Genomic DNA, 22878 nt, shown 5'->3' with positions numbered 1-22878 from the left:
GGGAAGTCAGTACATTGGTGAGTACTTTAGAAAATGATTTTCCACACAAAGTGAAAGTAAGTTGCACACACTTAAAGCGTACTGAAACGTAAGGAAGTATTCTTCGACAATAACTTAATTCGAGAGTAATAATTTGAAGAATCTTTATTGAAACATTCAGATAGTATCTAAAGAATGAAGCTCATTCCAACAAAACTACCGCTTTAAACACTTCCAAATATAAAAAACATTAAAAATTAATCCTTGTGGTGATAACTTTATCCCCAACAAATTACTTGTATTAACATACTTCATTGCACCAAAGAAACCAATAAGGAAGACTAGTCAACTTAATTGTTTTTGCACTTTAGAAAAATTGCACTCTGATTTACATAAATTACCCCAACAGCAAAATTAACCTTGTTCCTGGCATCCCAGCCCCACAGGATCTAGAAGCTGAAAGGCTAAATCAGGTGACAGTACAATTCAAAAACCCCAAATTTTTCAGATTATCAAAGTCAGTCCTGCTACCACTACAGCCAGTGTGGTGTAAATGTATACCTTTTAGGGGGGAGAAAAAAAACCCCAAACAAAACCCAGATGAACTACGGTACTTGCATCCAGTTCTATTGCAATGGGATGGTTTTCCTCAAAATTGGATACCTTGGGGGAAGCAAGCTTTTCCAAAGAGCTCCTTTCCACAAGAGGCTCTGAAAACTGCAGCAAAGTGATTAAGATAATTCGGGGGGTGACTTCTACACCTTAGCTTTTCATTTATCCAAAACTTTGCTTGTGCATTAAGTAGTCCTAGCCCCGATGAAGTTGTGCTGTAGTGTAGATAAATTCTTTGAGTCTGTACAATTCCTACCCTAGGTAAGTTACTGTTATTCAAAAAATAAGTGTTGAAACCATCACAAATGTATTGGGTTTTCAAGCTTTACTACAACTATCTTTAAAAATACACAATGGAAAGAACTCCAGTTACACTACATAAATGTGTTCCATAGTATTTGGTTTATAAATGGCGTGCAAAGGAAAATAACGGTGTGTTGGTGACTCTTTCCAGTGGCAGAAGCAAGAAGCCGTTTAGGCATGCAAGAGGCACGATTTCTTTCTAAAAGGCTTAAAACTCATTAACTTAGTCCTCACTGGACCTAGGGCCTTAGCTGAATGGGTCACGTCATACAACAGCAGGAAAAAATGGTTGATGGCAAAGTACTATCGGTGACTCCTATGTACAAAGGCACCCCTCCCTCACTGCACCACAACTGTTTGGCAATGATGTTCTTCACAGGGTAAAAAAAAAAAAAAGCAGCAAAACGAGAGCTAGTCTGACTTCAGTCGGTGTTTTGCAGGAGAGGCTAAACTGAATTTTAAATATTAAAAGGTGAACAATTGGCAGTTGATTTTTTCTTAAAGTGTATTAACATACAATAAGATCATTTTACAATTATTGGGTACAACTGTATTCTTGATCTTGGGTACGGCTGATCGGTTAGTTAGCAACTATTACCATGCTTAGATTCCTTCAGGAAGGGTAACTGCCAATTGTTTTCACAAATGTTTATGAGCGGTTAATAAATTTCACTAGCACTTTGGTGACACTGACCACTGACAATGTAGAGGATTAAAGCAACTGTAACAAGTGTACGATAAGACAAATCTCTGTCCCATGGGGGGGAATTTATATTTGTGCAAAATCCCAGTTAGTAAGTTACAGTAGTTATTACTGTACTAGCGTGTGGCACTGTTCACATTTTAAATGCATCATTAATACCCTGCCTCCCAGGGCACGGGCTTCCTCGGCAAAGTCTGCAGTCCACGGTCTGGATTTTATCTTTGACTTCCTTGTTCCTCTACCTTTGCGCAGTCGTGTGGCAATTTGTCACTTTGAACGTCCTCAGTGTCTGTCTTTGTTGCCTGTGCCGCCTCCTCCTGCGCCTCTGTTTTTTCTGTCTCCAAAGGTCCTCGCTCTTGGCCAGGGGATAGAGTTGGGGGTCTCTGATCCATCTTCTCCAGGTCATCACAGTGGCTGACTGAACTGGTCTCACTCAATGCATCAGAACTTCTTAGAGACCGTTTAAAAATTTTCTGACCTGTAAAGTGTTTGAAGAATACAGTACCAATGAAGGCAGCAAATGCAAAATGTGGTAACGCACAAGTTAGTTAAGTTTCAGAGAAAGTACCTGAATTTTACAACTGCAAAGAAATAGATTTCATTTGGGTGCTAACTTGTACCCTAAACACAGACATACCTTCTTGCAGTTACAGCTACGTGTGCAAGGCAACAGCACCTGTTATTTTATCCTATGTACACAGAGACTGTTACGATTCAGCTGAAAAACAAGCTGCCTACCTGCACAGTGAAGTCATTCTAGGCTAAAAACTTGCACTGAAAGATGGCAGGCTGGAAGCCAACCAACTCAAAAGGTGAGTTAAAACTATGCCAGTCAAATCAACTTTAATTACTAATACAACTACACAGAAAGTGCCATAGATTAATAGATCTTCACCTCAGAATGACTTTGTCCACAAAACATTAGGTAGCAACAGAAATGCAGTTGCTCAAATACATGATTATACATTATTTATGCCTTTATCTCAAATAAAACTTTTGGCTTGTTTACCTGCTAATTTTTAAAACTCAATAACCTCATAATATTCCAGAGGAAGATTCCAGACTTCATGGGCAGTTGTCAGTTAATGGGTAACAACTTCCTGTAGTCCCAGGAAGAATTCTTGGGGAGAAACCAGATTGGGGCGGTGTTCCGTGCCATGTTTAAATTAAGGTTTTTAAGGCAGACTTAAGGCACTAGAAGATGAGCTCTAGTTCCAGATGTTGCTAAAGATGGAAAATCACATGGGTCTTCCTGCATCATCCCACTCAGATGGCAGGATGTTTGAGCAAGTTTTAGAAATAAAACTTACCAGGAAGTCTTTGCTTTGCAAGGCTGGAAGTAGGAGTTGGTGGTGGAGTAGTGCCTGTTCCTTGGGCTTTTGATACGTATGTAGATTCTGTGGATTCTAGAGAGCCTGCAGGTTAAAAAAAAAAAAAGAGTATCAAGTTGAATATAGCACAAACTAGACAAGTTTTCTGTTCATCTGCATTTATAAGGTATGTAACAGTCTTATTTGTAACAGACATTTCTGAAACTGCATGTGCTAGGTTGAGTTGAAACTGCCACTTGATGGTAATCCATTTCTGAGTACCTGGGGACGTGAGTGCTGAGACTAGACTTACCAAGATGAAGAAAGTTTCCCCACACACTCACTTCGCAACACTGCTACACCCAGTATTCCTTTTCCCATTCTCCACTGGCACTGGGCATATTCCCAGCTGCAAGCTATTGAGCAGTGCACTTGGAAGGGGTATCTGGCTACGAGGGGGGTAAGTATTCCCAAGGAAGCCTTGCTGTTCTCTGCCTTAAGAACCTTCCAGTTGGAGCATCGACAATCAGAAAGAAAGATCCCAAATGGAACAGAAAGCCCTCCTCGCTGTTTACAGAGACACACAGACAGCTGGGCTATTGTCCTAGGTCTGACAGACACTTTGCCGAGTTCAGGAATATTCTTTAGACTCTGCCACAATTTTTACAGTGAAAATTTGTAATTTCAGAAAGTATTATGTTAGTACACCAGTCTTAATGATGTAAAAGTTATAGACAGTTCTTCTCACATCACCAGATGTGAATTACAAATATATGAATAAAATAGTCTTTTACATTGTAACATTCCATTCATTACCGTCTCCCACAAAGCCATGTTCACGCTAGTCCACAGCTAGTTTTAGCCTGTCCTTGTCAGGCATCGCACCTTTCAGCATGCAAACTCGTACTTTACCGATGTGGCAATAGCCAGATGATATCTCAAGTCAGGGTTTCAGAGACATCAAGTTCCAGTAGCAAAGCGGAACACCCGAGTGCCACTTTGCAAGCACACTCAAGAGGATACATGTGCAGATACATGGGGAAGCAACGTTCCAAGACCTGAGCTACCCTGCTAGCTTATGTATATTTATAAACAGCATAAATGCCAAACTTTTGCAGCGTATGTAGCCAAAAGTCACAGAAATGAGTCCTCTATTATTAAATGCCAGTGTCTAATATAGCTTTTTAAATGTCACTCAACATGCAAGAACACAATGTAAACTGTGCAAGTGAGGTTAGAAGATTGTCTTATCGGGTGTTACAGAAATAGTGAAGAGCATGTTCTTTTGCATCCTGAGGGTGGATTATGTCACTCACAATCAAATCAGCACAAGAAAGCATGTTGCAATTTTAGTATAAAATTGGAAACAGTTCGAACGACAGCATAACATGGCTGCAGACACACCGAGTCCTACCTGCTGTTAAATTAAATGTTCTTCCCTTTGGTGAGGCTTGGAATGGAGAAAACCAGTTCAGCACAGAGCCTACTACAGGTATTTGTCGTAGCAGTCCCTGCAAAGTACACAACCAAACACTGGCTGGTGAGCAAACTACCTATGTTGTGACAAGTTATTTCAAGTTACCTAGTTCACTAATTTTTATAGTCTTACTTACCTCTTCCAGAAGTCGTTCTTCATTTGCTTTCTGAAGCTGAAGTTGTGCTTCCTGTATCCCTTTTCTCACAACTTCAGTCATGTTTTCTAACAGCTAATAAAAACCAGAAATTATGTTATTATATAGATTACGTCCTCAAAACCTGAACTAAAAAGACAAATTCAGGTCCAAGTAAACATGGTAGTCGGATATTTTTCTACTTTAAGACGGTACTTGACAAGCACTATTTCATTATGACATTAAGGAATGTACAGGCTGACTGCAGGAGTTTTAAAAGCTATACCCAGAGGACAGAATGTCATTTTAAACAGGAATGGTACATATTTTTCTTTTACTTAGAGATGAGCCTGTGACTCAAATTCTTCAAGGATCTGCTTAGCACATAAGCATTCGTCAGATGCTGAATCTGACTGGAAAGAATGTTTAGGTTTATAGAGTAGGTTTTGGTTTCTGAAAGTGCCCAGGACTTAAACCAGCCTCACAGGAAGCCTAACCAGCTATGTGTCAGTCTAGCTACACGTTCACCTTTGTTTTTCAAATTGAATATACGACTGCCAGTCTAATCCCTGTGGCGTCCTATGCCAGCATCAGTGATGTTTTACACTGCAAAGGACAAGCAGCTTACTGGGAGAGCTGTAGAGGCAGTAAACGAACAAACCCAAGAGATCAAAAAACAAAGTCACAGTTTTGTCATGTGCAAGACAAATGCCAATTTCCATAACTTAACATGGGGTTTTAATATTGCATGAGGCCTAGATGACAGGCACTTCCTCCAAAATGCCAAAACTGTGGGTTACTGTCAGTTGATAAAGGAAAAAGGAAGCTGCTCCTTTTCCCTGGGGGAGAGGCAAGCCAGGAATTGACCACCACAGCAAGCTAAATACCCCAATGTACTGACTACAGAAGGGAGTGCAGTGGGGTTGCATTTAGAGTACAAGGAAGAACCACCGTGTTTTCGATTCCAGTCAAGACATTTGTCTTAAATTGTGGTTCTGCCTTTTAGTGTACTTACCTATATGTCCTAAGGGCTTGCTGATACTGAAGTAGTATCAGCAAAAAAGCTTCTAAAAGCTTCCCTCTTGTACCGAACATCACTTATCTAAGTGATGCAAGTGTCATTCTCACAGATTGGTTCTGCTTCTCAGTTTTGGTGTAAGATCCTTTCCATACCACAGATTTATTGTAGCAGGTTCCAAGGACTGCACCTTTCCGAGTCCTCCACTATTCTTTGTTCCTCCCTAGAAGCTTCAGGATCAGAGTGGCCCATATTCCAACATTCGGTTCCTCATCTCTCAACTACAACAGTTAAGAAACTGAAGATACTCTACAGGCAAATCATCCTTCATCTCACCCTCAAAACAGCATAGCAAGTCAAGAGTGGGCAGAAACAGGCAAATTTCTGAAGTTCTATTTATTTTTTTAGGTGAAGAAATTAAATGCCAAACACTAGAGGAATGAAAGGACAGACATTCATTTGTGATGCAGGTCATTTAGGAATTCTACTTTAGAGAACATTTGGAGAACTCTAATCAGGTAAATGCTTTTACAAAAAGGAGTCGTATCATCAGCTTTATTACTTCAATAGGTAATTTGTAATTTCTGTTTTTAAGCCACCGATTTAAAATTTTTCACACATTTTAGGGCACAATCTTATCTTAAAGCTGGTATAAACAATCTCAATCCCACCGCATCTAGCAGTGATGAGAAACACCAGCTCACAATAGCCCCCACCTTCCCTTTTTTTTCCTGACAGCTTAAATTTTAGTGATAAAATGAGCCTATTTCAGTACTACTAAACTTTTTCATTAGAACTACTGAACACAGGACCGTGAACAGAAATCAGGACATCCTCAAGAGTATCATAATCCTGTAACAAAAGTTCTCCTTATGTGGACACAGATTATTACTTCCACAGTAATTAATATAGTTTGTTGCGGGCAAGTACAATTTTTACTTTCACAAAGAAGAAAACCACGTCCTGAAGCCAATATGGAAGGGGAAAAAAAAAAAAGGTGCTGAAATGCTCTGTAATTTATTAATACATACTCTCGAATTTTCTTCAATTTCTCTGCCTGTTGCTGCAATAGTTTCAACTAACTCCGACACGTCCAGATCCTCAGTTACCATGCCAATATAAACACAGTTCTTCTGCCCTCCAAATTCTGGACCTGTGAGCACAGGGAGAATCAAGTCTTTGTGATGTACAAAAATGCATTCTCACAACAGGTGCAACACTCATGCTTGCGAATCCGGAAATCCTAATACATACACATATACACACTCTTCAGTAGTTAAGGGCAGTATCTGCATAGGTATAAATTATGCAGACTAAAAAAGCTCAGCCCTGTGGGTTTTCAAAAAGAGAAGAGAAAACAACATCTAAACAAGAAAAACAGTGGCTATTTTATACAGCCAAGGAGTTGTATACTAAATATCAGGGTTGAATACACTTCAAACTCGTTACTTTCTGCCTTTTACACATTACTTAGTTCCACAATTCTAGGGCACTTAATTTTTGAAAGCTGACTAGAAAAAGATCAGAGTTCCGAGTAAGCAAATCAATATTATTTCAACTATAATGTGGCACTATGTAAATGTGAAACTGCTGCTAATTATCATGAAAGTCATCTGAAGCATTTAATCTACCCACAGAAAGCAGTGAACTGGTCAGCGGGTTTTGAGCGAGATCTGCTTTTCACTAGATAAGGCACTAACTGAGAAGGCTCAGTTTACAAAGAGGAACACTGCAGCTTTTATTCTTTCTGACAAGGAAACACTTCTTGGTCTAGTGCTCCTAAGTCAGTTTTCACAAGTATTTCTGGGGGCAGTGCACCTTGCTCACCCTATTGAACAGTTATCAACTGAAACAGGGGGGAGGAGGAAACAGAGTTACAGATGTTGTTTCTACAATAACCATATATGCAGCAGCGTAATGTTGCACTATAATGATCTATGTACGAATGACCTATTGAACCATTATAACACAGCCAGTAAAATGACTATTAGCTTGAACAGAAGTTTTTTTAAATAGTGTGGTTACCCAAAGAAAAAGTGAGATCCGACTCCAGTTCATTTAATTTTTTCAGAAGTTCTGTATTGATTTTTTCTAGTTCTTTTTCTTGTTTGTCATCATTCTTCCCGTCACTGTGATAGTTGTATCTTCAAACCAAGCCAGAAGACAGTAATTTCACTTTACAGTACATACAAAAATATATAGACGTTTACCATGTTTCTACAAATTCCTGTATTTTACAAACCAAAAACCTCAAAACACTACAGCTCAGATCAACAAGTTTATTGGCATTTGTCATTAGAGATTTTGGGGTGGGGGGAGGTTGCTGCTGCAAGCTTAACTGAACATAACAGATTTCTAGGCAATATATTGATTATACTTCAGCTGTTTTGACTGTACAGAATCCTTTCCAGACAGTATCAGAGAATCAGAACAGACACTTGAAGGGTTTTATTCAGTATATTAGCGGATCCCATTAGATCAAAATCTAAGTTATACAGTAGGATGCACTTGCATATTACATGTCCATCTAACAGATCCACACACTGCTTCCAATATTAGAACTGTTGCCCTAGTTTTGCTAAAACAGCTCTTCAGCTTTTCTTTAAAAAAAAAAAACCAAAACAAAAAAACCTCAAAGTAAGCAACATTAAAAAGGTAATTTTTTAAAAGGCACTCAAAAGCTTCAACTGGGTGCAAAGCCAGACACTAATCAGCAAACAATACGTACAAATCACCACTACAGAGATCACGTATTCCTTTCTGTTAATGCACAGTCTATCCAAATATATAATGAAGAAAATACTGACAAAAATTACCTTACAACACCTAATCCTGGCCAGCTGAGATCTTCAATATACAACAGGCCTACTGTTCTTCTCACTTCTTGCTCAAATTCCTCTCTCAGTTGCAGTGTACTTGTCAATACTGGTATCTTCATTTTTAGGCAGTCTACTAACTGATCAACATCTTGTATTTCAGTTCCTAAAACTAAAGGGCTGATGTGTTAGTGTGTGATAAAAGTGAACGGACATACACATAGATGTCTGAACTAAATAAGTCATCTGTAAAGAAGCCACTCTAAGTCAATCATAAATATAACTTACAGATCAAGATATTTCAGTACTCTCTATGTAACTGTTTCTTCTTCAGTTATCTAGCCACTGATACATCAAAATGGAGAGCTAAAGGTTTCATAAAAATAAGCTAATAAAAAGGATTTTCTGATGTTACAAACTAATAAGGGCAATACCCTTTTTCATTATGTAAGTAGCTAGCATCAGAAAAATTCCTCTTCCCATAGCCAAACAGATAATCAATTAGCTTCCATGCTGGTTTAAAAAAAAAAAAAAAAAGAAAAAGAAAAAAGAAACCATCACAGCATCACCAAGTAATTTTATTCTAAAATCTACTTTTCAGTGTACACCGGGATCCTCTCAGGTCAGCATCAGGTGTTTTGATAGCCTAAGCTACTCGCCCCACACAAGCTAAAAGGAGATACCATCCATCACCCTGAGACCCTGCAAGTTGCTCTGTGTGTCTGCTGAGTCTAAACAAAGTATGTACATGGTGCTGGCTTAAACATGAAATTTAAGACACTTTCCAGAACACAGGTTTTAATTTTTTTCCCCTCCTACATCAGTAATTATAGAAAAACCTAGAGGTTTAGTACATAATTCTTCTAGTTAAGTAGTTGTATTTTGAACACAAGCACCATTTCAGTGTTGAAACACCTGTGTAGAAAGGTCAAGCATCTTCTTCTGTTAAGCAGCTGAGAGAAGGAAAGGTAGGGAATGATTTATCCTTCATATTTCTTTTATAACTGTCAGAAACAAAAAGCTTTTCCCCTTGCTTTTCCTAATGAATTTAAAAAATAATCAAAGTCTGTCTGTGCAGAGGTAGTGAGGCAGTGTCACATACAACAGCTGAGGTACTTCTAATGCACCTGTTGCCAAGGCACAACAGAATGATAAAGCCGAGATAGTTTTGTTTTGTTTATAAAAAAATCCTCACCATAGGAAAATATACTAACAAGTTTCTTGAGTATATCTGCTTTTACACCAGGAGATTGTTCTACAATTCTATAGCAAATCCCAGTTTTTACAAGTGGCTGGATTAAATGAATGTTACCTGCAGAAGTCATTAGTGGGCTAAAACGCACACATGTGCCTTCATCTTCCAGTTCTACCACATCAACTCCACTGGCAGGAACCAGCTGTGCCAACTGCTCTCCTAGCTGAAGGGATAAGGCACAGTTAAAGAAATGTACAGAGCACGACCTCCTGCAGTCGCTGACTCAGGCTAGACTCTTCCCACAGTTAAGGAGAACCACACGCTAAACACAGTTTTCTGTATTTCTCAAAATCACTTCTTGTAACAAAATACTTTAGCTTGCTGGTGACGTGACAAAGTTGGACATATACTTAAAATCATGAAAATTCAGGATAAGCTACAAGGGTTACAAGTCAGAAGTTTCTGAAAAACTGTCACTGTCATTAAGTATGCCATGATTACTATGCAATTGATCCAAAATAGTTACGTGCTTAGCTCTCTGAAAGCACAGGTTTCTAGAATTAATTCTCTTAAGATCTGGAAAAGAAAGACTGCCTATTCCTGAATACGCAGACATTGCCAATGAAGTATCTAGCCGATTAAAGAGTTCTAAAGTTTTCACATATTCCCACAAGACCAAGGAAAAAATCCACTACCAAAAGCTTAAGATGCAGTAGTAATTTCAGTCGTAATTACATGTAAAATAATCGGAAATGTGAAAGCAACTTTGCTTCAGAGCGAATTCATCTTTTTAATCCAAAATGCCCACTAGTTTTGTAAAGGATATCAAATCAAGAATAACTATATCAAACTAGTCTACGAAAGGTTTTATAATTACTGATGAACCCCCAGAAGCATTCCACTGTCACTTCTTTTTTCCCAAAGAGAAAAAGCATCCATTCTTACCCACTGATTGAAAGTGTCATAAATGAGTCTTTCGTTGCTTATTATGGGGTGCTGAATAGTTGAGGCCTGTGCAGCATGTGAGGTTTGATCTGAATCCAAAGATACAAGAATCACAGAAGTAGATTTTTATTTACTTAATTAAACAAAAGGCAACCTAAAATTTACATAAAAGACAATTACATTTCCTAGGTAATGTAACACATCTACACGGTATACTGGACCTCAAGCAGACTAACGAGGATTTTTTTTTAAAGGTATGTTGAACATGACAAATACTAGAAGTAAAACAGAGAGTTGAATATACTAGTTTTAAAAACAACCTATTAAATACTTCTCTCACTTTTGAGGTTCAAATGCCCCAACAGAAATAAAAATAATATTTTCACAAAGCAAAATCCTGTCACAGCAGGCTGCAATATTTAATTTGATGCATTCAGCTACTTTTTTTAATCAAGTTTTAATGATTACTTTCTGTTTTAAACCACACAAAAATTTAAGGATTTAAGAGTCCATTATACACATAAAACATGCAGCATCTTTCTAATTCAGATGGGTGACTTCTCCCTAGTAAAGCTTTTCCAATAAATGCATCAATGTACAAAGCAATCCACCAAGTCACTGGACCAGGATGAATAGGTTTACTTCGTAAGTGCAACCACTAATTAGATTAAAACAAAAAACAAGCCTCCCCCATGCCCAACACAAAAAAATCCACAGACAATTAAAATCAACACTGATAACAAAACCACAAAGTTTTCTAGCAGTCTTTTGCCTCATCCCAGCTGGACATTTCCCCACCTTCAGAGCGTGCACATACAAACAGCACAACAATGTCCTCTGTTGTAACTGACAGGACAAAAATCCTCTTTCTTGGAGAGCACATCTAAGTAAGGGTGTTCTGCGCAGGGCCACATGTGGCATGGCTACTGTATACCCATGACAGTATTTCCAGAGCTGTTCCTAATGTGTTCTGCTATTTTTAAAACTATTGCAACAGCAAGTGTAATCAGTAAAACAGAGACACATGGTTCTTGCAACTAGCCACTAAAAGTTTAAAAGGAACAGAAAGCCTGAACAAAACCAAGGAAGATCTTCCCCCACCAGTACACTCAAACACAGCTTGCAGCTTATGAGAGACTTCCATCATCTGCTCTCAAGATCAAAATCATATGCAAATCTCTCCTCACTCAATAAGGCAGAAAATTACTTGTTACGAAAATTTAAAACACTGCAGTCTATCTAAAATAAGAAGCTATCACATGTATGGATTCTATCACTAGATTACAACCAGCATTCACAACCTTTCTAAAAGCATGTTACACAAGAGAAGTGCGCTACATAACATTTACTCATCAAATGCATTCTATGAATTAGTAGTTTAAAAAACTATAAAGAGAGGTGGTTTTGTTTTGTTTTTAAATAAATCACATACCTCTATTTGAATATTCCCGGAAGAACTTGAAAACCACTACTGGTGAACTCAGTTCATCTTCAACCTTAAAAAAAAAAAAAAAAAAAAAAAAAAAAAAAAAGAGATGTATTTTGACATATTTTTTAAAGATTTAACACTGTATAATTCCTTAGACTGCAGTAACAATGTTCACACTGTCTCCGTATTAGAAGTTAACTCCAGGGGTGTGAGCAAATGTAACTGTAAACACATGAAAGTAAATCATTATTCAGTTAAAGCAGAGTTGTATTGATTCAAGGTATGCATAATTAAAATTTGGGCACTATAAAGCAAGAAATCTAAGCACATTCATTAGCAAATATACAATACCAAATAGTTTATTTAGCTTTAAGTATTTTCAGACATTAACATTAAAAAAAATTCCTCCTGGAAATCGCCACAGAATCACTGGAGAACATCAAGAAAGTTCCAGCAGGAATAACAAGATTATAATTAATCCTGCTTTGGGTGTAGGAGAAATGGTCTGGGCAACTTCTGGAGGCAATCCAAGGCTCCATTTCACAATCCTAAAAATGCAAGGTTTATTTAAGTAGAAGGGGGAAGTGCTACAGTAACTTGAACTCCCAAGGCCACTAATACTCTTGGAAAAACAATTTTTACAAAAATAGTTATTGTCACTCAGAATGATCCATGAATTATCTATTGCACCAGAATACTAAGCTGAATATATTTTCTATACCTTGAGTGTCAATTAAAATTAGAAGTGGAGGAGGGGAGTAAACCCACCAAACCCTGTTGAACAGGACATCTCACAGAAACTGAATTTGGAATGAATACATTAGCTGTAATTTCCAGAACTATTTCTGGTGTAAAAACCTCAGCTGGGATAATTTTTGCATACAATTTCACAGGGTTCACAGTATCAACTCAACAGCAGGGTAAGATGCAGCCAGAATGTATCAGAGAGGCTTATGGAAACTGGTTTCATAAATGTATTACTGAACAAATCCATGTTTTAAATGGAATTAAATCAACCTCTGGAAACAATTTCTGGACGTTGTTCTGTCAGGTCCACTAACTGCATGAGTGCACAGCAATGGAACAAATACAATCTAAAGTTCACACACAACCAAGCCACACAATTTCATTAAAAACCAGAACTTAATTAGAAAGATACCAAGCATCTTCAAAACAATGGCTACGATTTAAGTAAGATTTTTAAATAATTTTTTTTAATCAAAGTTATTCTTATCATTTATCAAGCAAAGACTAAGCTATACAATCAAAGTATTAAATGTAGACCGTACCGAAGTTTTAATGAAATCCAGGTTTTTCAAGTTTTCCAGCAACCTTTGACTCTAAAAGACCACAGCAGAAGCGAAACAAAAGGAAGAGACAAACACAGTTTTAGAAGTTGAAAATTATTCTGAAAAACATTAGTCACTACCATAATTTCTATTTCTGAACAAACCCCTACGACACATCTGAGATTCATCCAGTTCTTATTTGTAAATTTAGAAGGTAATGGAAAAATACTTTCTGTTTTTAGTAAAACACTGACTACAAAGTGATTTTCATTAAAATGAAGTCTTGGTGTATTTGTTGACAAAGTTCCAGAGATATTTCAACTCTGTTGACTAACTGAAGCACAGTGTGTAGCAGAGCAGTTAATTTTCTCAAAGCTACCATAGCAACTGGTTATGATGGCTTTCTAAATTATTTTCATTAGAAAAGACATTCTTACATTGTGGTTTAAGACTATTAATAGACTATTATAAAAGCTCATCTTAGATGCCACGAAATCTTAATGACTAATGATACTTTGTCACTCTTTTAGGTCTTTCATGCCAATAGCTTCTTCACTAGCCATTACAGAAACTTTCCATTTCCACTTTGCCCTTCTTTGAATTTTTAGTAAGTGCTGTACCTTAAGGAAAAATGTTTTGCATATAAACAATGAATTTTTTAACTAACACATTATATTGGACCTTAATTTTTAGTAGGGTAAGGACGCAACTTCAAAAATAGTGCACTTATTGTATCTGAAGAAATGTTTTGAAGTCCTTTTTGTCAGACATTTATAATTTACTATTACTTAAATCAATACAACGCCAAGTAGAGTAGGAAAATAAGAAAGTCCTTCTCTGAACAGTTTTCAAGCAAATAGTTAAAATAGAGAAGTGACAAAAAAAGAGGAAGCAATTATGTTATTTTACTGTTTAGAAAGAACAAAGATCAATTACTTCTCATTAAAAAATCCTAATAAAATATACAATCTAATAGTAAAAGCACATCCTTCCCCCAAACACTTTACTCTGCTTTCATAATTTGTTTGTAACACGATATGAACCAATACGCTATACTGTCAACAACTACAATATTTGTAGTTGGATTATTCTACAACGCATCACAATAATCAAAAAGATGTATTAACAGCTATTATAAAAACATTCCTAAGTATAACGGTGTTCTGCGATAGCCATCTGGATATCGCTTACACTATCGTTGCTATCTGAACTTTGTTTCTGCTTGGGGACTCAAACTTAAATCTGATGGTGAGGATTCTTAAGAACAGTCTCCAACCCATACTCAAAGAAGCAAAGTATCCATAAACAATGTGCCAACAAGTTGTTGCTTACTAGTTGTGAGGCATGCTTTATCCTCTCCACAATCCCATCGTGGCCCAGGTACTGCAAGGAGAGCCACAATGGCAGGGCACGGAGCTTCTCTACAGGCTGACTCGATGTCAGCCCAGCTGCTAAGGACTAAGGAGGAAAACAAACAATAAACAAACCACTATTAACCTCTCTTCAATTATTCCATTTTTGCCAGCTTATGGAATGTGTCACAGCTTAAATAGGGGAGCTTTTGCAAATTATATGATGCTTATGAAGAACAAGACATTACACCAGGATCAAAATTGAAGTCTCAAGATCTTGAGAATAATAACTGAGAAGTTCAACATACCAAAGATGGATCCTCATGTCTGTAGAGTGTCACTGCAGGTACAGCTGGGAGACCCAGCCAGGAACCCAGAGTAAGAGTCATGCTGTCACATTTTGTAGCAGCCTGAAGTTTATTACGATAAGCAGAATATAAGTCATATATATTTTGATTAGATCATGACCTTAAAATCTAGAGCACATTATTACGTTTCTAGATAGAGTAAAACATACCAGTACAGAAGAGGAGACGTAACCCAAAGCCAAAGTTGCCAAATTCACACTAGAAAAATAAAGTGGTTTTAGCACACATTAAAAATGTATTAAGAGAGAGCATTTTCATCTTCAGTTTAAATATTTCATGTTAATGTGTAAAGGGAGGTCATTTTTGTTCTTATATTTTTCATTACCAATGCAGTAGATGTTGCTACTTGGTATTCCAAGACTGAAAACCCAAAAGTAAAAATCCCTTTCAATCTAAAAATGTTTCAGTCCAACCTTTGGGGTAAGCATCCCCCAAAGTCCTACCCATAATTCAGCATCAATTTGGTATCAGAAGTAAATAGCATGCAAATATAACAGTATACAATGAAATATCAGGAGAACCAGAGTCTCTACTCCAGGCTCAAAAAAAAAAAGATAATCTTAGAGCAATGGAGTCTTCATTAACATTGTCTAAGTTCTTGGAATTTCTTTTCCTCTTGGTTTAATCCTCCTTCCAGTTATGTTGCACACTGCATTTGCAGCTGTCTTCTTGACAACCTTCATTAAAGTGTCATCTCTTCCACACTCATTTCATTCTCCTTTCTCATTCTCAATAACAATTGCATCATGTCTCCCCTGACTTGTCCTATAAGGTCTTTTTATTTGTATCCCAAGCTCTTCAAAGCAAGGGCAGGTAAGATTACCATCTGAGTAAAAGTAACCACTAACCTATGCTGAAATAACCACTCCAATTAATTATTCCTGTATATGTAAAACAATCTATACCTCATACAGTGACAAAATTATAACCATATAAAGTGCTTAATATGGCAAAAATAAAGATGGTCCTATGGCCCTCTACTAGCTGGTTAGCTGTAAAATTATGTGCTATCCATTAGTCAGACTTTTTAATGAATATAGTTATACAGAAATAAATTTCAAGTTCCATACCCTTCTACATGGAGCCACATATTATACTGCTCACAAAGTTCCTTCAGTCGGCCAAGTTTATCTGTGTGCCCAGCACCTGGTGTCCCTTTGTTGAAGAGGAAAAAAGGCAATCACAAAGGAAAAGCATGCGAACTAGGACTCTACATAAAAGGACCTCTTGTACTGCTGTCAAAAAAGTCACACAAGAGCAGGAAAGAGGATGTTTAAAAAGAGCCCACTACGCAATATTCGTATCTGGTTCATCATGATTTATGAGCAATTGGAATTCTAGACAAAAAAAATAAAGACACTTGTTTTGCTTTGTCAATATATGTTAAAAATACTTAGAAAATTAGATGTCTTAGGCACTAAAAGACTCATCAGCCTCAGATAAGAAATGCAGACATTTTTAATATGTTCAAAGTACGACCTCAACTAAAGGAAACTAAACCAAGATTAACATCTTAGATACTTTTCCAATTCCAAAGCAAGTAACAGTCACCTCCTTCATTCGTACTTAAAACAAATTTTGTTCATGAGCAGTTCATTTTAATTAACTAGAAGAAAAATATAATTTTTAAAGCTAAAGTTGATGGCACATGCGTCAAAAAATTCTGAAGTGTTAATGTGAAACTGATTTTCAACAAGAGATTTGCACTCACTAATATAAGTTCTAGTCATTAATACATCAACTGACATAAGCAGAACTGCAGCAGTACGATCCAACTTTAAATCAGTTAAATAAAAACCCCTCTAGGCAGATAATTATTGTGTGGTCATTAAGATATTTCCTCATATTTCTTGACATGCAACCACTAAGCTGTTTAAGAAAATATATTTTTATTTTGGATTTTATGTATATTCATGAAATAGTGTGCTTTTTTGTTATTATTTGTCCACAGCACTTACCAGCATTGGCCACAAGCAACAACGGCAGTTTCCCAGACTCAACATCATCTTTAATCAATCTGTCCAACAAAGCAACATCCTGTTATCAATAAGAAAAAGATACGTATTTATAAATATGTTTGTCAAACAATACAGAATTGTTTCTGCTGAACTGGAAAAATGCATTAAGAGTGAAAATGGACAGCATTCTGAAGTTCTGGAAGACATTCTTCATGTCTTTGTTTGTGGCTTGCAGTTTCTTCATCTCAAAGGTAAAATAACCCAAAGGTCAGATAAAGCATTTGTGAAAAATACAACACAAATACATCATGTAGTTTGAAAACGTACCTCTGACTACACATATTCTAGAAATCTTGGACTAAAAAGCACCTTACTATATGCCATTAAAAATATCTTGCGAATGACAAGACCAAGATACAAGCTGCTGGCTTTTTAGAAGATTTCAAGCTACGATTTGTCCAGCTATAACACAGAAGACTTAGAGGTTGAAAAAGTAAGTACATTAATAAGCTTTTCCTAACAACATACTTGAGGGTTTTCAAAAAAAAAAAAAAAAAGCTCTTAAGGAAGACAAACTTACCATTTGATGTTGAGATCCAAACATAGTGTTACAAGGCACACGGCACATGCAAGAAAGGGGTAACCCTAGCTGCAATAAAAATGATGGAATTTCAACAACCGAGACATACTCATTTCAAGCGTTCACAGAAATATACACAGTGACACGAAAAATAGTAAACATGACAATAAAAAGCTGGAGATTATATTATAAAGTTAAGTTTCCTGGTAAAACTGATAATCAAATTAATAGCAGAGAAAAGAAAGCACAGGAGAAATTGGAAAAAAACAACAGTCAACTTTTGGTTAGCATGTCAACTGCGTTCAGTTTTTCTACTGAGATACTCGTGCCTTGTACAACAGCCTGAACTCAATCCTCTCTTTCTTGGTCACCCTTGGAATTAATACATCCTATAAGCAAACGTGTGCTTTGTGCATGGGCCATGTTCCACTGGAGGTTCACAGTCACTTTACTGCTGAGTGGAGAGCAATCTGCCTACTTTGATCATACAGCTCAGCTGACTATTCATGCTGGTAAGTCTGAAGTTCTTCCTTTGCTATGGAGGCAAATTCCAGATAACTTTTGCACCATTAACGTGAGGGGGAGCTGGGGAATCAAAGTTTCTCTTACATTTTGATCTTTAACTTGGAAGATTGCTAGACAAGTGAAATCTAGCTGATCATACCCATCACTGAACAGAAGGTTCAGCAAATTAAGAGAACTACAGTTACAGACTAGTTTGTTTTTATCCTTTCATTTAACAGAAATTGAATTAATGTCTGATTACTCAGTTCCAATTGTCTGCTCTACAATATACACTACTTCACAAAATCTAAGATAAAATGCTATCACTTTTAAGTTCAGTGATCACTTAATGTGGACAGGTTACCTTATAAACAAAAGGTAAGGCCCCCCTGTTATTTGCAGTGTGTACTCTGTACTCAGAAGCAAAAGGCTCCCAAAATACTGATCCTTAGCAGTATTTCTTGTATCAAGAAGTATCAGTCAATAACTACATGCAACGCTTGGCTTACCAAAGACACCAACTTATTCCAATGAACTTTTACCACCTACTTCCCAAGTCATTTCGGCTGAGACAAGTTCCACCTATGATACCATTTTTGATTCTCTGCAGTCTACATTTTTAATCTGTTAGTAGTACCTTTGCCTGCCTTCTCCAAAGACTTGAAAAACAAAGGCCCTAAGAACTTGACTCTTCATTTCAGTGCATGTTAAGTTTGAAAAATATCACTAGTGCACTGAATGTTATGTATGCAATAGGAAAGTCTGTATATGGCCTCAATTAGCTTATTTAAGTCTACAAACATTCATGCAAATAAATACTTGGCAAAACCAACAAGTTTTAAACATCATTAGGAAAAATTGGGTTTCTTTAAAGCACTGGGTTGTGAGGGTAATCTTGTTATTCCAAACAAGACTTTCTGAAATGGGATCAGCACAGCCTACTTCTCACTCAACTGTTTTCCTTTAAAAAAAGGATAATGTTTATTGAAAATAAGAGTACAGGGGCATAATTCAGTACAATATTTGCAATAACTCAGTGTTTGGAAATCCAGTATGTTTGGGCTTGCGTCTTTTTCACCATGACCAATGGCTTATGTAAAGTGCAATGCAATCTAGAAACAATCACTTGTTTAAAGAAAAAGTTAGCGTATTTCGTTTCACTGGAAATATTGAGAAAATTTCTCTTCCTCTCACTGTATCGTTGCTGCAAAACACAGACTGTAAATGCAACCTGAAAGTATTTTTTCCAGACAAATGGTTTTAATTTAAACATATGTTCACTACAGCTACTGAGGTTACCCCCAGTATAGACTTTGCTTCCTTTGCTTATGTGTTATAATTACGTTGGAAATAAAAATTAATAAAGCAATTACCAACACCCTGTATAACATTTTTGTATTACTAGCTTGCAGATATTTGGCTGGCATCGAAGTATGGTTTCACCTCAGACTCCCTTCCCCTCCCACCCCCTGTTATGTTGCTGTTTAGTCACACTGCATTTTTCAAAATGTCCCTTTTCATATTGTGTTTCAACAGGCAGACACATCATTCTAAGTCTTAGAAACTTATATAATTTTATAAGCTGTAAAAATCTACTATGTCCATAGAAAGGCAAAGAAGAGACGAGGATGAAGGGAATCTGCTCTTGAGGAACACTGATCAAGCGAATGTGCAGAAGGAACAAGAGAGCTGCAGAGAGAGCCTGCTCAGCTTGCTTGGGGATACATGTATTCAGTCAACATGGTAGCATTGGGAAAAATCTGGAAGAAGCTTCACTTCTAACAATGGAAGTTCCAGGCAGACATAAGGATCTAAAGGAAAATTTTCACTGGCCCCAACCAATTTAGAAGACTGCTGCCAGTAGTGTACCAGACTGTACTGCAAGTACCAGTCTCTTGCAGGAGAAGTCTGAATATATTTTTTAAATCTAAATTTCAAGTAGGCAATATGAAGCCAGGTAGGTTCTACTTGCGGCTAAAACCCAACTGATTCACTTTACCTGATTGCAGAGAGCTTGGCCCAAGCCTGTTCTAGCTGCTGAACTAATGTATATGACAGGCTGCTTAGTATATAGCACGTTAAATCCTTCTACTGTATAATCTTCATAGCGTGTGTGAATAACAAGTCGACAGATTTTTAGGAGACCTTCACGATCATCTTCATGATAATACGCTGATCCATTTTCATACCTGCAAGAAAAGCCAAGTAAATATAACAAACAAGACCAATAGCCAGTTTAGTGACTAAAATAACACTGACCAGCGAAGGAGCTCACAAGAGGACAAAGAATATAGGTAAAAAAACCTTCTATTTTCCCAGGATAAAGTAGAGTGGAAGGAAACTTTGATGAGACAGGCTGAGATTAACAATGAGGGAAGCCTAGTATATATTTTCATTTAGACTCAGAGATAAAGTAAGAAAGAAAAAACACCTGAGTTCCTAAGGATTTCTTTTACAGAGTTCAAAACCTTGCTTACTAAGAGTGGAGCCGGGGAGGAAACACACGAAAGGCTTCATCTGGGTTTAATATATATATAAATTCTGGACTGCTAATTTTGAAGAGAATGCAACCTGAAATTCTTTAAGTTAAGTTAGTAAAATTGGAATGACACACACGAAATAAAGTAAATGGGCAGAAACTTGCAAACTTTATTATGAAATCACAAATCAAGATGTTTTGTAATACCCAAAATTACTGATGTAATTTGTATTTTAGAGAGTTTGAAAATAAGACCACAATTTAGAACAATCTGCAAGACAGTTTTCCAGATGTTTTACATATGTGAGTTACATAAATGAAGTATGATTTTCTCCAGGAATATTTTAATGATTTTATTGCTATTTTGCCTTCAATCTGATTTATTAGGCATGTTTCCTTGGGGCTCGTGGGGGTGTGTGTCTGCTCCTCCCCCACCTTTTTAAACCCTTCTAAGAATCAAACTCAGATCAGCACATTAACATTTATAGTCAAGAAACAGGAGCAAAGTAACCAAAGAAGAGATAAGGTATGAGTGTTCCACACTGAGGGCAACCCTCAGCTGTCTTAACTATAGAAAAGGAAACAGCAACAGTGGGAGTAGTAGGTACATCAATTTATTAAGCAACTTGCAAGCTAGATTTTTCTTTTAGCATTTTTGTGCAACGCATAATCAGTGGTCTTGCACAATTTAAGAGTGGCATTTATCAACAAATTTACATAAAGGCCCTGAAACATCTTAGGTTATCACAGACTATCTGATGCACAAATACTGCTGAGTATTCGAGAGTTGACCCACATGCAAACATTTACTTCACCTTTATGCAACAGTTCTGTGATCTAACGTGGGCAAAGGGAAACTCCTCTAGTGTTGCTCATAGCCACAGAAAATGTCAAGAAGTATGAAGCAGTTCACAGCACGGTATTTGTTCAATGCTGTTGCCTATGGGTCACAAAACTTCGGGGACCACAGTCCAATAGATACTCACCACTAATCACAAAATCACAGTGTTATTGAATATTTGATTCAAAACAGAAATATTTGTTTTTGTTAGCCATGCCATTTAGAAACATCACTGACACACTCTCTATATACACATACATTTGTCAAAATAGCTGGATTACCTGCAACTTCTCAAATTTCATCCTTGCACAATGTTTCAACATCTTTAAGTCAAAGACAGATAAAGATAATAATTGAATTTATAAAATAATTCTGATAGAGGTGAGCCCATAAATGTAAGAAAAATCCTTTGTAATTCTAACAACTAAATTTGGGTTAACTTCAGTTACATTTTTACCGTTTCACCTTGCACTGCGCTAAAAAACACAACAACAAACCTTCTCCTCAGTAGCACTGGCAAGATTTTCTGAAAGATACAGTATCATGAGAGAGAGAAGTGTTGTTTGGTTGTTTTTTTTTTTCTTCAGGAGGAAAAAAAGGAATTTCTAATCAGTGAACTCCCCCCCAGTCCAACACCTCCACACAGTTGATTTCTATTCTTCTCTCGTGGAACAATTTAAAATACCTATGCTACATGATGAAACAGCCATTTATGAAAGATTTCACTGTACTGTAAATTTCAGTAGTGTCACCTACCATACCTGGAAAAATAAACTATATCCAAGAAGAGCAAAGGAGAAGTTAACTGAAAACATCTTTTAAAAATATGAAGTACCCCAAGCCTCAGCAACATAGCATATGCCTCAAGAAACAAGAATTCAGTTAAATGTTTGACCAACTATATGCCTCCGACTGTACTTTGGCCCTTAGCTCCACAATATACCACTTATAAAAGGATTTTTATGGCAACCATGTTACTAATAAATTCCTGCTATTCAACAAGAAGTCTCTTTTCTCCCTCTCTCTTTTGTTTTTTTTAAATGATATGATGCATTTCAGATCTTTCAAAGAATATTAGTAAGTTTGTGGCACAGTGGTTTCTTTTGTTGACATCCTCAGTCCAGCCACACATATTTTTAAACAATTATCACTACCTAGTCATACATAAGCTATTCACAGTGACTCACCTGAAAAGCCTGCAGAGCCAGAGAGTAGTATCAGAAAGGATCCTTGTTGTAAGTTTTCTCAGTCTTTCCCTGTCCAGCACTGATATATAAGCAGCCAAACTATGTCCCAATAGAGCCATGTGACCCTGTTCACCAACATTTTGAAGTCTGCAAGCCAGAACAGAGTAACTGCCAACTAAATACAAGTCATGAACATTACAGTAATTTTAGGTTTGCATATTTTTATTGTAGAGTGGCAGAATTTCTTGACATGCAATTTTAAATATTTAGCAGACAGAAGTACAGTATACCACAGTCACCCTCCTGCCATTGTGTATTAACATACTAAAATGCCAGCATAGACAAAAGCACTTGCACTTCACTTGGTCTAGCTGCTTAACGATAACACCTCAACTTCTTT

The 22878-nt window shown here is 36.9% G+C and overlaps 1 protein-coding gene across 2 annotated transcripts in view; it reads right to left on the bottom strand.

Annotated features, from left to right (window-relative positions):
- Positions 1 to 129: 129 nt before the first annotated feature.
- PDXDC1 (pyridoxal dependent decarboxylase domain containing 1) overlaps positions 130 to 22878 on the bottom strand; it is a 32961-nt gene continuing 10212 nt past the window's right edge. For both annotated transcript variants that reach the window (XM_076351331.1, XM_076351332.1), the window contains exons 5-23: positions 22479 to 22625; positions 19971 to 20160; positions 17468 to 17536; positions 16888 to 16966; positions 16000 to 16084; positions 15079 to 15127; positions 14870 to 14971; positions 14542 to 14667; positions 13210 to 13260; positions 11924 to 11987; positions 10492 to 10580; positions 9664 to 9769; positions 8352 to 8523; positions 7561 to 7679; positions 6567 to 6688; positions 4521 to 4613; positions 4322 to 4418; positions 2908 to 3012; positions 130 to 2075 (exon numbers count right to left, since the gene is read on the bottom strand). In XM_076351331.1, coding sequence (XP_076207446.1) covers positions 1813 to 2075; positions 2908 to 3012; positions 4322 to 4418; positions 4521 to 4613; positions 6567 to 6688; positions 7561 to 7679; positions 8352 to 8523; positions 9664 to 9769; positions 10492 to 10580; positions 11924 to 11987; positions 13210 to 13260; positions 14542 to 14667; positions 14870 to 14971; positions 15079 to 15127; positions 16000 to 16084; positions 16888 to 16966; positions 17468 to 17536; positions 19971 to 20160; positions 22479 to 22625 — 2128 coding nt within the window. In that variant the 3' untranslated portion in view covers positions 130 to 1812. The remainder of the gene's footprint in view (positions 2076 to 2907; positions 3013 to 4321; positions 4419 to 4520; positions 4614 to 6566; positions 6689 to 7560; positions 7680 to 8351; positions 8524 to 9663; positions 9770 to 10491; positions 10581 to 11923; positions 11988 to 13209; positions 13261 to 14541; positions 14668 to 14869; positions 14972 to 15078; positions 15128 to 15999; positions 16085 to 16887; positions 16967 to 17467; positions 17537 to 19970; positions 20161 to 22478; positions 22626 to 22878) is intronic.

Source organism: Aptenodytes patagonicus, chromosome 13 (assembly GCF_965638725.1).
Source record: "Aptenodytes patagonicus chromosome 13, bAptPat1.pri.cur, whole genome shotgun sequence".
Classification (NCBI taxonomy): domain Eukaryota; kingdom Metazoa; phylum Chordata; class Aves; order Sphenisciformes; family Spheniscidae; genus Aptenodytes; species Aptenodytes patagonicus.
The sequence above is the reverse complement of the archived record's forward strand: the minus strand, read 5'-3'. Positions and strand labels throughout refer to the sequence as shown.